This window comes from Empidonax traillii, unplaced genomic scaffold (assembly GCF_003031625.1).
Source record: "Empidonax traillii isolate 1590-97213 ecotype Southwest subspecies unplaced genomic scaffold, ASM303162v1 scaffold1200:size254552, whole genome shotgun sequence".
In the NCBI taxonomy this organism is placed as follows: domain Eukaryota; kingdom Metazoa; phylum Chordata; class Aves; order Passeriformes; family Tyrannidae; genus Empidonax; species Empidonax traillii.
Window position 1 is genome coordinate 175,934 of NW_020956393.1, and position 16,843 is coordinate 192,776.

A 16,843-nucleotide genomic window follows, 5' to 3' on the forward strand; every position below is an offset into this window, starting at 1 on the left:
TTCTTCATATAGAAATCAACTTGACCTTTTTTTTTTTTTTTTTTTTTGCACTTCTACATGCAGCTTGAGCCATTCTAACACTACTTTAAAAATGGCTCCCATAAATTTACTCTTCTCAGCCTGAAGTGACCTTTGTCAGGGGGAACATATGCTCATGGAGCAGAAGGGAACAATGTGGAGAACTTATCTTCATGTTCAAACAAAGAGGTTCTTTGTTATCAGAGATGGAAGGATGCTGCTTTCCTACACCAACCTCAATAAAAACATTGAGACTGGAGGTTCAAGAAGTATAGTGAGAGTTGTATGACATGACACTCAACTTGCATTCAACAGTTTCATAAAATATATGTGTAAATCCACCTAAGGACAAGTATTTTTTATAAGCAAACATGTAGTGTCACCTTGGGAGATTTTCTTATGTACCTGGCAGCACTATTTGGTCTGTTTGAAGGCAAATGGATCGGTTGGTCAGAGGCATTTTTAGAAACTGGAAAATGTCATCTCTGGCAAGGATGACTTAGCAGTACACAGAAAGGCAGAAAACTCCATCACAGACTGGGAAAAGATCCCAACCTTCCCATCACATGGGTGGCAGAAGTTTAGCAAAGGGCTTTCAGAGGCCCCTTCAACACACATCCTAAATCTGGTTCCCATGCACAAGGAGGAGAGAAGCTGTCTGGGGCACAGCAATGAGCTGCACAGGCACACGTGCACAGCATATATGCAAATGCATGAAATCACATGCTAAACCTGATTCAACTGAAGGCTTTTGCACAGTCACCCTTAATACAAGACATATGGCTTTCATTATAATGTGCATAAAACATTTTAAATCAGTTTGACATGTTTTCAACAGGCAAGAAAAAAACACTGGAAGGATAAATATATCTGGGAGGTAACTGATTAAACAACCCTGCAGTCCCAGAACAAAAAGCACAATTTGTCATAAGCTAATCAAATATTTACTGATTATAAAAAAAACATTAAAGTTCACGTATCATCTATAGAATGGAACAGTAAAACCTAACCCAGTATATTGATTGGTTGCCTAAATTATATTTTTTACAGTAACAAAGCCAAGATAGGTCTGAGGGCAATGCATTTCAAGATACGACTGCTGTCATTTGCTGCTTTTCCCCCCCTGACAGTACTCTTACTATTAAGAAGCCCAAATGACAGACAAGAACCCTGTGCTTTTTCAGCTTATTAATCCTTGTGGTTTGTGGTCAAGCTGTATTCCACCAGCTCTAGCAAACAGTCACAGCCTGCCCAGATTTCAAAAGTCAACAGCTTCCTATTATTTACAGAATTTCAGAAGGGTAGAACACAGACCTGTAATGAAGTGCTTCAGCATGGAAGCAAGACAAGGCTTGTAATACTAATAAAATATGAAACAAGTCTGCCAGAATTTTCATTTCTTTAAATACATTTTATGTAACGCTGTATCTAAGATATACTATAATAAAGTACGTTTAGTATTTAGTTATGTCACATTAAAGGCAATACATTTCAGGCTCCTTGGGGAAGTGATGTTCACCTTGCAGTGGCTGGAGGCTGGATGTATGAAAGCAGGCCAGGTCTCCAGCTCCCAGGGGAACTGTGGAAGTGGCACTCTCCCTAACTGCCATCTCAACTCAGAAACACGTCCCACCAGTCTCAACCAACAATGCTTCCCAGCTCTGCTAAACTCTTGCTTCTGGACATGCCTAGAAACAGGTCAGCTTTAAAATTGCTAAACAGTTTGGTGTCTCTTTCTAAAGACCAGGGTGGGTGTTTCACACTACACCACATAAATCAGGTTCCACACAAAACAAGTCCAAGGAAAGCTCTTTTATGCTGTCTGCTTTGCTGGGGAAAGAAAGGATCCACCTGCGATTCTTAGAGACAGATTTAGCTTTGAACTAAAGGAGGAGGCTGCACATCATCTCCCCATCACACTCCCAGGAACTGCATCCAGCATTAAGAACTTGATAAAGAGATGCAGTTCTCGTCCTTTCAGCTTATCATGCCCTTCTTCTCCACTCCTCTGTAAAACAACTCGGTTTGGAATGCAGGTCTTCATTACCCCCTCCTACATGGGTGATATCCAAACAGGCTTGAATTTACCACATCTCCCACCTCCATCAGGAGACCACCCCCTCATCCCCTACGCACAACACACCTGAGAAAACTAAGCTGTGCCATCTAAAATTTTGGGATAAGTTGACAACCTCTATCCAGTTCTTCTTCTGGCTGCTGGGTTTTATTTATGATTTTGCCTTTCTCCTAGGTTCTTCCCAAGGTCAGAATCATTAACTTCAAGTAAGAACCAAAACAGAGTGAAGGTATCTGAAACATGGCTTCATCAGGATTTAGATTATCTAGGTACATAAAAGCAAGTGAAATACCACTGCTTAAACAGACCAAGAATTCAAAATGATGAGTATCTGCAAAGACCTGATAAGTTGTTTATGACTGACCTTCCATTTCGGAGACCAAACACCACCCACTCACATGATGTCTTCATAGCACAGTGAAATCAAGTAAGTGAGATGGGCATGACTAAAGATATTCCCTTAGCTTTCCATGCCTATGTATAAATATACATATATAAACACAAGGAATATATAGGCTAATTCACTCAATACTGCTCAAAAAGTATTTAAAGTAATGAATCTGAGGGAAACAAATATTTTATGTAGCAATTTGGTCACAACAAAACAAAGATCTGAGAACACTGAAACTATTTATGATTTGAAGTCAAAAATCAGCAGAAAATGGAAAACCACTACTTTCTATTTGAAATGATGCTTTAATTATAAAACTAAGAAACTAAGACTTTTCTTTATTCTTTTAAAAAGACAGTAAAAACATTTAAAAAGGTCCCCAAAAATTCAAAATATTTTAGATTGAATATAGTCTTTGTTCAGTTTGAAATGAAGATTTTCTTTAATGTTTTGATTTGGCAGCAACCCTCAAATCAGTTATTTGCGTAGCTCCTCTTTGAACACAGTAAGATATCAAACAAAAAAGCAATAGGGAATGTAAGAGAAAATAGAAAAGGAAATAATCTATCAATTCTTGAGTAAACATTGCTCATAAAACAGTTTAAATCCCAGGATTCTCATTAAAAAGGCATTAATAACATGGAGGAATTCCAAAAAAGGTCAACAATAATGATAACAGGATTACAGGGCACTGTTTATGAAGGCAGATTAAGAGAATGCAATTTGTGCATTCTAAGATAAATGAACACTGGCAACATGGTTTATCATGGGAGGAGGAATACAGCAAGAAAACTGTAACTAAAACTATGTAACAGCAATACAGGCTTCTGGCTGCAATGTGTGTTATTTCATGAAAAATTACTTGAAATAAAAAGTGATGGAGGGTGGGAGTTGTGCACAGTAAAATGTATCTGGAGTAGGTTCAGAATACTTTAACTGGAGAATCAGGAAGCTATTTTAAACACTGGCATAAATAATACAGATTGTAATTTAAAAGCAGAGCACAAAAAAGGTCTCCTAAGGGAAGATACATAATGGCCTCTTTCGTATGCACAGTATTTCTTTCTGTGGAGGTGAAGTGGGCTGAAACCCACAGAAAACAGCCAGAAGGAGCAGAAAATCCACCACAGTAAATATAGAAATTGCAAAGCATGTTCTAGCTTGACCTTACACACATTTTAAAATAAATACTTAAGAGTGCGCCATGTGTATAGCATTGGTTTCTCCATTTTGGCTCATATTCCACTCTGGATTAGCAGAAGAGGGAAAAAATAACAAAAAAACAAACCTGCTTGACCATGCAAAAAGGTTTTTTCTAATACTAAAGATCACAGCTACTGCCCTCTTCCATAACTCCCTCAAGCCCGACCTCTAAAACTCAGGGCTCTTCTTATGCCAACCCTCATGCGTCTTTTCCCAATGCTGGAGCACGTCCCCACAAGCCCCATGAGACGTTAATCTCTATCAAAAGGCATTTGGATCTAAAAGATGTATTGTCTGGCAGGGATTTCATCCTGTGCAGCATCCCAGGCATTCCCTGCAGAAGTCCCATATCCACATCCCCTACTCACTCTGATTTGCAGTTAGAGCCGTGGCTCTCTGCTGGACCAAGTGCCAGGCTAAGTTCGAGGCTGCAGGCATCCTCAGGCGAGAATCTCCCTTTAACAGTGGCTGTCCCACTTTCTGTACGTCTGGAGCAGTAACAGGACGATTAATGGGCCAGGGAGGGAGAGACAAAGAAGTTGCGGTGTGCCTGCTGGGAACTCGGCTTCAAACCACCAGTAAAAGAGTAACTAAATTAAAACGGAACAGCTTCCCTGGGGGCAGACACCCTGCATTCCCTTAGCCTGCCCAGCAGACCCGTATTAGGGCTTCTTTGTGCTAAAGCCCATCCCCAAAAAGGCACACAAGTCTAAATATAAGTTTCTTTTTCCTTTACTGAACTAAGTAACAGGGACCTTCTCTTATTTATTTTTAATTTGTTTGTTTGTTTGTTTATTTAATTTTTTATTTTGTAACAAAGGAGTTAAGTATGTAAGTGCAGAATATTTGTTTCCAAGACCCTGAATTGCAGGTGGACTGTGCCACCAGCCCACAGCTGGGCAGGTCACTGTGTAGGACAGGAAGGGCTCAGGCTTTCACCTTTTGCTTGCCAATTCTTCCTTTGCAACATGCTGCCTTCCTTTTTGGATCCTCTGTTTTCGCTGAGACATCTGGGCACTTGCTGCAGCCTATGACTCTTCTGAACAAAAAGAGATATATGTCTAGAGAGGCCACAGCCCAACCACTGACTGCCTATGTCTCTAGCAAGCAACATCTAAAATAATTTTTTAGAAGGGAGTGGATTATAATATTTGTGACATGGAATTAAAATATCATTTTTCCATGCCACTTTACTAGGAACTTGTAGATTTGGTTTAAATACTATAAAATACTTCAAAATCAAATCATTACTTGTAGATGTTATTTTGCTTATTTATGTTTGAAATAAATATTTGCCTATTTGAACATGTTTTCCACATCAATTCAAGCAAATTTGTTTAAATTCAAAGTTGAAATTGACAGTATATATAAGTACAAACTAAAAAAGTAGTACTATGCTAATAATTTTAACCTATCTTTGTAAGCATCTTTTGCTGAAAATATTTATATTCTTGTTAAATGCCAGTATTATCTTTCAGAAGTTACTGAGCATTTGTTTCACTTCAGTGCCACTTAGTAGCTTATGCTCTAAAAATATTTTATTCCTGTGAATAGATAGTGCAAAATGAGATACAGAATCTCCCTGAGCAATGCTAGGCAGCTTGGGCAGCAGTCCTCAGAAACAGGACAAACAGAGAGTACCTAAGGTTATCAGGGATGAACAGAAGAGGAAAAGGCATCTAATTAGACCTACTTGAAGATCTATGCATGATCTTCAAGCACAAACTTTCTCCCACAACTGAACACCTAAGAATGACTTTCCATTAAAAAAACAAACAAACAAAACAAAACAAAAAGAAAGGAAGAACAAAGGAGAACTAAAAGAACAAGAGACTGTGCCTGCCTTCAATAAAGGCTAACGGCAGAGTTGTCAGAGACCTGATGAGAACACGGGAGATGGGTCTAGGAATCACCTGACTAAATGTGGATGCCTCCAACATAGACACTCATGTCCAAGCCAACCTTGATCCCATTTTTAGTCAACAGAAAGTTAGTCAATGTAACCAGTGAATCCTAAAGTAAACGCTTAAATATTTGGTCAGAAAGACCACACATTAGATTCACTGGTTTCATTTGTTCTACCTCCTTTAAAACACAATAGGACCTTAGTGCACTCATGCAGGAAGAGATAATTATCACTGTATTACAGATCGGGAATTGAGGTCAGATAAATTACAGGCCATCTCTGCTTTTTCAGCTTGGCTAAAGACCATGAATTCACATCTTCCTCACCTCCAAAACAGCTCCTGTAACCCCTAGAGGGGAAATGGCAGATTCAACTGTTAAAGCCCTTCCATATCCTTTGAGCAATGGGACCAGTCACTTGGACCAGGGAGTCAGCCCCCATCCACAGCACACAGCTCCTGAAGGTTGTCTAAGGAGGTATGTACATTCAAATTTCACTTCTTCTGAATCGCAAAAAACAAGAGATTTATGTCAGACAGAGAAGTTCCAACGGGATCTACTGGCTGCACTGCATCTGTTGATCCAACTCGAAGGAAATATTCCAGTCTGCCATGAGGACCCAGACATCTGTAAGTATGCTGGGGAGGCTGGGCTTTGCAAATGGCAGACCCCAGAAGCACCTCCCCCACCACCATCCCCCAGACCTCACGGGCTGGCCACCTTCCAGACCTCAGAGCGCTGACTGCTACAGCCACCAAAACTCCGCAGGGTGACACCCCTCTGGGCTCAACTCCAGGACAAAAGCTTTGAGGACGGCATGGGCTTGAACCTAGACATGGCATCCTTGCTCCTAGAGGTGAGATATGCATTTGCCTCTCCCCCAGAGCACAACCTGGTCCTCTGGGACCTGCAGAACCAAGGCCTTAATAACTCCCTGTGCTGGCAGGTCAGGTAAGCAAATCTACACAGCTCCATAGCAACAGACGTGAAATTAAAGCAGCTCCCATCAGTAAAATATGCAGGAAGGCTCAGTGCATACAGGAACATTTTTATTTAGAAAAATAAACAGTAGCTATCTTTTGTGGGCCCAAAATGAAAGGTGAAGAGAAGGAAGACAAGCAAAAGTAACTGAGGAAAAGCAATATGGTTGAAAACTGCAACAACTGTATTTGTAAGACTCTGTATTAGAAAATATCTCAGAAACTTTATCACAAATAAAATTATGAAATGCACATATAAGAAAGGGAGAACAGTGTGATTAAAATGGTACAGGAAATAAATGTTGCATTTGTTGGATTTGAGTATCAGAATGGTTAGAGTGGCTGCTATCACGTGTGGGACAGAAGTGAAGCATTTGAAGCATGTGCCTACATCCGAGAAAGATGATACATGCTCAAGTCCTTCCTCTCTTTTTATTGCCAAGGTGCTGTTTTAAAAAACAGATCAAAAGCCTTCCAGAGGCGCAAGTAATTGACCACTGTGTATCTGCTCTTTGCCAAACACTGACCTGCTTAAAGATCTAATGCTCAAATATAAAGCTCTCCTCATTTGGTTTAAATTACTCACGGAACCTGGGCTTTTGCTCTTCCTCTTTTCACTTGCAAGCTTCTCTGCACCCCTCAGAGAATCTGTGCTTTACAATCAATATGTTAAGATAAAGAAATTTCTTATTATTAATTCAAATACTTTTAAGGGGAAAACTAATGATCGGTCATAGGCCGGTCGGTCATTTTTTAAACAATCGAACAGTGTGGCTGTATTAGAATACACAGTACACCACTGGCATTTTTTAAAAAGTTTCAACATAATAGGTAGATGTACTGACTAGTAGTTATAAAGAACCATAAATTTCTTTGCATGCCATAGGAACTGTTCAAGTTAGCACATTCTGTAACGTGATTTTTATATTCTGTACTGTTGTTGCTGAACAACAGGGACAACAGTTCTATTATTTTTCCCACTGCTTGCAGAAATTTGGTACAGAAAATGAACAAAAGTCATGGATAAATGCACCAGTAAAAGATGTCTTTATAATATTTTATCAGACTTACCAAGATAAAGTCCTACCATTGCTTCCTTTTGTAATCAGAAAGAAGTTCTTGAGAGTGAAGTTTATTTCCAGAATTACCCCTAAGACAATCCTCTTGCAGAACTTATACACCAACTCATCTGTTTTTCAAGTGAAGCACATACATATATATATATATATCAGAGCCAGACACTGTTATTCCTTCCCACACTGTCATGCTGAAATGAGAGAGTGAGTTGACAAAAGAGCTGTAAAATAATATGGCCAGATGTCAGGAATATAACCTAATTGAAAACCTCTTTGTTTTGTTTTTAAACTAATTGAAGTGACTGCCTTTAGAATACAGACACATGTAGAAATAGAGTGGCGATATGGATAAACTTATCTGCTAATTGTATACTAACAGATTAACTAGTCACTACTCTTTGATTTAACAGGGGACCTCCAGAAATAAGTTTCTGGACATCTAGTGTCCTAGGAATCTAATCCTCACATATTAGACATAAAATAAAACTAAAACAACCACAAAGAGCATTGTATTTGAACAGCTAGACATTTTAACAGATAATCTACAGCTAACACTTGCACTTTCTCTCTGATTTGTTTGGCTTATTTAAGATCTGACATTAATATTCCCAATTGTCCAGGGTAATTTCCCTTGCCTCCTTTTTGATCACTATCAGCTCCAATACTGAATTAAAAAGCACCTGCACCTACTAAATACTAACAATCAAATAAAGCCAATACATTCTGCTTCACCCCTCTCTTCTAAAACTCCTAATAGTGCTAAAGCCTTCAAAGATTAATCTGCTCAGATTGGGATATCCTGCCCCAAGGCTCATTCATTTATGACTTGATAAATTCACCAGGAAGAAGTAGAAAAGATCATTCTGACAACTCATGTTGAGTACAACACTACTTACTTTGCCTTGAAGTTAAATGGCATTTTAAATTAAATAGTGATTCTTAAAAGTTACTTTTTTTATATACTTTTGTTTTTATGAACTTACACAGTCAAGAAAAGGCAGGAAAAGGATAAACTGTTCCTTGCAAATACTTAACCACCCATCTGGGTGATGCATTATTCAAAGGAAAAAAAAGTCTAACAACACAGGATTACAGAATTGCTGGGAGGTGAAATGAACCTTTTGAGACCATCTAGTCCAACACCCCGCTCAAGCAAGACTAGATGAAACAGGCTACCCAGGACCATATCCAGTGGAGTCATGAATATCTCCATGGATGGAGACTCCAAAATGTCTCTACACAACCTGTGCCAGTGTCTGACCACTGTCACAGTACAAAAAATGTTTTCTTGTGTTCAGATGCAATTTCGTGTTTTTCAGTCTCTGCTCATTGCTCATTGTCCAACAACTGGAGATGCCCTACGTGGTGAAAACCTCTGAGATTTTGTCATTAGTTTGAACAAAGTTTTAATGCCTAAACTCTCAAGGATGATCATCCTTCATGAAAAATAATACACAGCAGTTCAATGGCACTGAAATCCAAAATGTTACTATTTTAGCTGGATTCAGTAACAGATGGCTAAATGTTTCATTAGCAGTGAAAAAAAACCCCTTTTTTGCATAGTCTGTTGCTACCTGGAATGGTTATATTGAACCAAGCTGTGAATGACTGACAGCCAGTCCTTATAAGGTTTGGGAGTTGCCCCTAACTGTGGCTCATCCAGGTCTCCTTTTGTTCAGCGGTGCTTACACCTCTACTCTGCAGGGTCCTGAAGGGGCTATAGGGTCTGGAACAGCCTTAATGTTTCTTCTAGAGTCTTAGTAATTTCATGTGAAACTTCAGAAATTCCACGGGCTCTAAGAAACAGCTCCAACAGTAATCTCAACACATTCAGTAAACTGTCGCAAGTGTGCCTATAACATCAAAAGCAAGAAAAACCATACCTTTGTCAGAAATGCTGAACACAGTCAGCTGATCAGGTGCCCTTCTCACATTCTGATACTCACAGAGATTTAAACACAACTCTGTGTTGGTTTAAACATGCAAAGCTTGTTATTGACGCAACTCCCACTAAAGATTCTTTTCTTCATCCGTGGCTTTAAAATCAGTACTTTGCAGCCTGCAGATCCAGATTTTGAATCCTTTCATTAAGTATTGTAATGGAAGTCAAAAAGGAAGATGATAAAGACTGTCAAAGGAAGCAAAACAATTCTCACTGTTCTCAACAGGATGTGGACGTGAGCTGCAAGAATTCAGGAATCCTTGCAGGAGGACTACACCAAAAATGTGAATATGTAGAAGTGTTTATGATTCTGTTTATTCAATTACAAAAACTGTAGGATTCGGCACAGAATTTTGATACAAAATTAAGACTAATGTTAATTAAGTATTTTTGTGCCTTCTTGCGAGGGCATTTTCTGCAACACATTTTGCATTTCTTTTAATACTGTATCAATGAATCATATCCAAAAAGAAGAACAACTTTTAAAATCCAGAAATTAAAAGGTTTGTAACTTTCTGCTGGAGTGGATGTTATATATCATCCTTAATGTTCCTGCCCTGTCCCTCCTTTCCTGGGAAAGTAGCACTGGTTTTAAGACAAATTCACTTCTACAGTGCTGTGATTCGGATTTAATGCACAACAAAAACAATTACTGACTCTCTCAAATCTATAATTTCTCCATGATTATAAATATTTTAGAAGTTTAGCAAGATGCATTCCAGGATTAAGTATGGTTCTCTATGAAAACAACATAAATTATGAATGATATCCCAATCTAGCTTGTTAAGACTTCAAGAGGTAAAGATGATTTAGATCCATATAACAAGGCCTTAGGCAGATAGAGAAAAAGAAAAGATCTTGTGTATTTTGTATTTTGAAGTCAGAAAAGAAAGATGAAGTGATGAAACTAGAACAGCAGAAAAATATCAGAGCTTGAGAACAGCCTAAAAACATCCCGGGGTTCATTCTCAGTGCTATCCCATTCTGGCATTTCTTGAATTATGTAAATATTTATGTATGTGTTTCTTCTGAGATTCAGCATGTTACAAGAAAACATTTCTGGAAATGGATAGATTTTCTGCAAAATGACAGGCATTTTGAAGGTGCTAGCGTGGCACATGGCAAAAGATAGTGCAAGGCTGGAATTTTGTTTCTCACGTTTGACTCATGGTATGTGGTCATTATCACAAGACATTTCAGATAAATATGAAATAATCTCCATAAATCAAGAAGGGCTTTTTGTAAAGAGAAAATTATGCCTAATTCCCTTTAGGTATGACAACATGTATAACATGTTGCTGTTATTCTCCTCCCACATCTCACCTCCCTTCTACTGGTCCCCTGTTACTCCTTGCGTGTTTTGCTACAGGGTGATGCCTCCTCTTTCTCAAGGGCTAGCTAGATCTTTCCAACTGAGTAACCAGAAATTCATGCCAGAGAAAGTCATGGGGAAGAGACTGGATCCACCTGAAGCCAAAGGAAGCAATGGAAGAGAATCACATTAACCTCTGTGGCCATCACTGAGGAAAACGAACCCCGGCTGTCCCCAGTCATGCTTTCCATTTCTGAAATGTCCCTCACATGTGTCAGCTCTCACACTGACTATGACATGATTTTGAAAATCTTTCCATTAAAAAAATGTGAGATATTAGCAGAAGGAACTTAGAAGTACCCTGTAAATCTGACCCAGTTGCTGCTATGAGAGTTTTAATAGATCTCAGGATCGACAGACTTGAAATCTAGAGTCAAGTTTTGCAACCTTAGAGATCAGTGCAGAGGTACTGACAGCTAAATAGTGGCCCACTTACAAGAATATGTAAATACTTAAAAGAAGTCTGTTCAAAGACTTGAAATAGTGCATTCAATAATATGACTTCTGACTATTACTGCAAAAGGCTAATAATTTGATGTTATAAGGCAATTTAAGTGTAAAATTGAAAACAGTTAAATAATTTATTGAAAGAAGTTGCATAACTCTTTTCCTTGTGTATAGGGTTCCTCAGTAGGAAAAAACTTCTGCAATTCATTATCCACATTTTGCTAAGCCAGGTACATATTCACAAACAAAATTGTTGTAGTAGCCACGGCTGCAGATTTGACTCTCTTACACCACGTTCACTGCATTCTGCCTGCATTATATTCCTTGATTTTGATGGAACAGAAAACAAACCTTGAAAAAATATTATCTATCATCCATTATGCACATCAGTAGGAGACAGGGAACACTCAAGTAACCTAGTGCTATGAAATGAGCTGAAGAACTTTCAGGGATAGTGGTAAATCACACTGATCAAGCCAGTGAAGAGATGTTGCAACAGATTCTCTACTGTTTCTAGATTAAACATGGTACCAGCAAATCTGAGCTGGCTTTTCATGAAAGTATATAAATTGCTTCCAGAAGTAAAATGACTCTCGAAACAATATAGCCAGGAGGTACCTGAGCCCATAAACCATGTCAGTTCTGCAGCTGGCTCTGTACAGGGCCAGCTCTGTCTCCATGATTAATTAAATAACAGCACAAATATCCTGACCATTTGGAATCAAGAGCTGCCTGCACATGAATCACAAAAATGTTTTATATCTACTCATTAAAATTACAGCAACCAATGGCACACCAGGGTATTTAGCCTTGGATGTGTGTCATGCAGGTGCTGATTTGGCTGGTGGTCTGAGGTGGCCCACTAGCCCAAGGCAATGGGAGACACCCTCATGATTCAGCCAGTACAGTATTGGGGCCAAAACTGCCTGAATCCCACGTGTGGGCTGCCCGTCCTCTTGCCTTGGTCTGACACCTTGTATCCCCAGAGCTACCACAGCCTGGCAGCCTGAACTTTAGGCAGGATACAATAATAAATCTAAGAATGTTGCAAGACTTTGCTTTCATATTAAGAGTCATTTGTCTCTGGGAAGTGAAATATGTGTGCAATTACTACGAAACATGGTAAAATCCATTTCAGCTATTTGACATCACCATTGAACCTCATAAAAGAAAGTGAAGATGTCAATTAATTATATTTCCACGAAAAGGACAATACCAATAGTGTTTTCATATCTAGCAGGTAGCTCCATAGACAGAACCCAACTATTTTTTTCATTTGCTATCAGCATTAGTGGTATCACAGGCAGCACAATGCCATGTATGTAGACGTCTGTAAATGTACCAGTCAATTAGAAAGTGTAATTAAGGAAATGAAAGGAATTATACCTACCGGGCTTTACAAGGCTTGTCTTTGTCTCCTTCTTATATCGAGCCAGCTGTGTATTCCCTTCACTCATTGACCCTGGACTGAATTTCTTCCTGGAGAAGTCTCCATCGCTACCAGTGCAAAAACTGATTGGACTGTTTCCAGCATCAGGAGGAGTCTTAACTGGAGATACTGACTGGCTACTAGGACAGCCAGTGTCATCTGAAGACAAAAGAGAAAACATCAACATTTCTAACCAATAACTACATTAAAGTTAGCAGAGTAAAAGAGACTGCTTGAACTATAACTCTTTACAGTAAGTGATATGCACAACCTTGACTCTCAAACCTGGTGAGAAGCTACTTGTTTTACCCATTTTGTGAAGAAGACTTGAATAACTTATGGCAGACTAACAGGGTATTGTTTTGCTAAGTCTGACAAAATACAAGCAAATTCATATCTAAGATTAATTCCTTTAGCTAGGTTAGGGAACATTACAGCATGAAAATACATAAGACACAAAAATGCACTGGGTGCACACGGAATGCGTGGGCCACACGCTCTCCTTCAAGAGATGTTCCCCTATCTGAACAACAAGAGAACAACCTAAAGCCCATATGCAAGAAGTCAGGAATTTCATTCAACTGAAATTAATAAGGGTTCCTCAAAATTGTCTTTCCTTTAAAAGCAACTGCGAACACAGAACTCTTCCGTTCTTGACCAAGTGTCTGTGGGGTTCCTAGTTCTGAACAGAGTGGATTATACACAGGCTGCTTTTGTTTAAAGCTGAATTCCTCTGAGGGCACACCAACACTCCAGGGCATCAGCAGCTACCTAGGGAACAGACCCGGGTTCCTGACCTCCAGGGAAACAAACACTCCAGCTCTTAACAATTGAATGCAAAGTAAAAAGTCTGATTCCGAATGAAATCCGTGCAACAAACCACACATGCCCTGTAATCTGGAGTAATCACAGTTTCCCTAAAAGTCATGGTGGCTAAGTGATACACAACAAAAGCAAACATACTACTCTGACTCTCCTGGAAAAATGTAATTGCTTGTTCTTTCCCAGGACAAAATGAAAGCTGCCATCTAAATTATGCAATTACAGTCTTCTCCTGGTGCATTATCTCTACCTAACATGAAACCCAAAGAAGTACCTACAACTGAGCCAAGTAATTTGCATGACCATATTGCACTTACCACTTCCACCCTCTTCATAATTTAGGTCAAGCCTCATCTTGCACTGAATTTGGAATGGGCAGATTGATTTAAAATTCAGTGTATGACTGCGCATTTATGAGGCAGAAAGGCCATCCCCTATCTATCTAACATCACCCTGCCCATCTCCCCTCTGCAGGAAAGAGCAGCTTTTGCTGCTGAGTTAACTACTGTTCCTTCAATACAATAGAAAAACCTCATCCTTTCATGTGATCCAGTTTTCCTTCATGACTGGCCAGTTATTCTACTCCCACCTATCTGTTTCAGTGTTTTGCTTCTCGTTTCTTAATGTCCTGCCTCCAGTCCTGAGCAAGGTACCCACAGGTGCTAACCCTCCAAAGCAGACCCTGTAGGAACAGCCAGCACCCTGAAGTGTTGCATCCCAGGTCTCTGCCAAGTGTCAGGCATGATGCCAAGCCATGGGGCAACCCAGCCTACTGCCAGAATCATTTCCCAAAGCAGTAAGAGTGCAAAGCACCTAATACAGCTTAATCATATTTAATTCTTTCAAATCATCACAATTAAGCCAACAAGCATCTCCTTTTGCCATCTTGCTGCTGCCTTCTGCAACTCAGAATAAGTCCCTAGCAAAATAACAGGAGACTGCTAATAAGGTTTTCAGCCCATCCCCACGTTTGTCCTGACTAGAGCAGGACTACTGCCCAAATGATTTTAGTTTGCTTTTTATCCTTCCCATTCCCATCCACAGAACAATATAACTCAATAGAAAGAAGAGAGGTGATTTCCTCACAGATAGTCACCCATTTCCTTTTCTCCAAGGTTCAGTCTCTTCTGCAGGCAGAGTGAATGCTACCTACAGGGCAGTCGATCAGCATCCTTGAGTGAGCTCCTGAATTGCATTTAACAGCTCCTTTAGCTATGTCCAAAGCATCCTCTCTTTAGAAGCACACAAATATTTGTAATCAAATATATTCAGAAATAGGTCACAGTTTGTGCAGTTTATTTTTAATTTTGACTTTTCCATTCAGATGTTTATGCATGAGGCAGTATTTTCCTAACTTTGTGTTACAACAAAAATAACAACAAAAAAAAACCCTGCAAGAAACTCTTTACCTCATCTCTCCACCAATACATTTACTGTGATACCTGCACAGGTTCTACAGACCTTGCAGATGTGTTTTATATGAGAGACTTTATATAGAAGTAACTCCTAAAGCTATAGTGTTGGTACCTGGAGGAATCACAAGGGCTGATAATAAACAGTGAAAGAAAAAACAGTGTTAAGAATTGAGAGATTAAAAAAAAATTGAAAAACTAACTAAAATAAGGAAATAAGGAAGCTAAAGAATTAATTCAAAAACAGCATAAAAACACACTTTATTTGCCACCCGCTGACATCACCTCTGATATCATACTGGTGACACTGTGCCATCAGATTATGTCATATCTACATATCCTTGTTTTACCCTTAAGAATTTCATCTTTCATTGCAATGGGGCACTTTCAAAGGAACAAATGAACATGGCACAAAGAAGAATAGCTCTTCTCTATTCATATCCCTCAGGACCTTTAGATACACCAAGAACCAGGTGAGCACTCCCACTCCACCTGCAGTATGGAGTGAATGATTTTATTGTACTCCCTGTGCTCTGATCACTTGTTATTTTTCATGTAATGCACAACTTCTACTCCTTCTATCTTTTACTATCCAGAAACATGAAAAAAAGTATAAATTTTCCAAAAGTAGGGCAAGCTGCAGGGAAACATTTTTGTGCGTCAGCCTTTTGAATAATCCAAATGTTTACTACAACAGAAAGGAAGAGCTGCCTACGAAATGCTGGTGCTCACCACCAAAGGCAAGTAAAGCTCTGCTGAACACTGGGAGGGGTCCACCTTCTGCTGACCCACAACTCACTGTCCTGGCACAAGGATAAGTCCTGGTGAACAGTGAGGTGCTCTCCAGCTGTTCACTGCTGGCCAATTGCCTGCACATACCTTTGTCCTTCCCCACATCCTTCCTCTGTCCTCCCATCAAAGCCTTAACAGGTATTTATTTGTTCTGTAGGTGAACTCCAACCCACAGGAGAGCAGCAGACTTCCCTGTAGACTCTGGCAGCACATCAAGCTGATTCCCCTCCACCTCACTGGCAGGCTGACATCTGCCCAGCTCATTGCTGCAGTGAGCACCTCTGCTCCTCATCTGTACACAAAATGATGCAACTCTGGCACTGTGGGCTCAGTATTTACAGTGGACCTGGAGGTTCCTCTAAAACCCTGCTGACATCTCTGATGGAAGGAGGTGAAGACCTCTACCTGTCCCAGAAAAGGGACAAGTTAAGGAATCTCTCTCCAAAAATAGGGTAACAGGAGCAGATGAGCCCACGATGGGATTCACTTTGTGCTGAAGATATGATGTATTTGTAGTTTTCAGCAAGGCCAGTTAAGGATTCAGTCCTGTAACTTGGCAGGAGTTTTGCCCCAGTAAGGATTTCAGGTCCAGACTTCTCAGGAATACAGGTAGACCTGATATACCTTCTCAGGCACATACATGAGCATCAAGAAGACAAAAGAGAGAAAACCGGCAAACAGTGTTGTGAAAGCCTGCACTTCTGATCTTGCCTGAATTATTTACTTGCACAAGAAGGAAAATGACATAAATTTATAACACATAACTTTAATTGCTTTTTTTCATGGCGTCTTTTTCCCCCAGTGGCCTCCTAAGAGCGTTCTGGGAGTAAGCTTTTCCTTTGAACATCAGCTGGATTTCATCACTGAAATTCTGTGTCCAAGCCCTCTCCCAGATCAGACACTCCTGCCAAGTTTCAAAGGCAAGCATGGGATAGTGTCTCCTCACACAAACAATCAGGAAGGTTGCTCAGAACACT

General features: G+C 39.7%; 1 protein-coding gene across 1 annotated transcript in view; it reads right to left on the bottom strand.

Annotated features, from left to right (window-relative positions):
* The window catches only part of SYBU (syntabulin), a 42,694-nt gene that overhangs the window by 13,485 nt on the left and 12,366 nt on the right, over positions 1-16,843 (bottom strand). Inside the window, exon 3 of the mRNA XM_027905749.1 lies at positions 12,802-12,999. Coding sequence (XP_027761550.1) covers positions 12,802-12,999 — 198 coding nt within the window. The remainder of the gene's footprint in view (positions 1-12,801; positions 13,000-16,843) is intronic.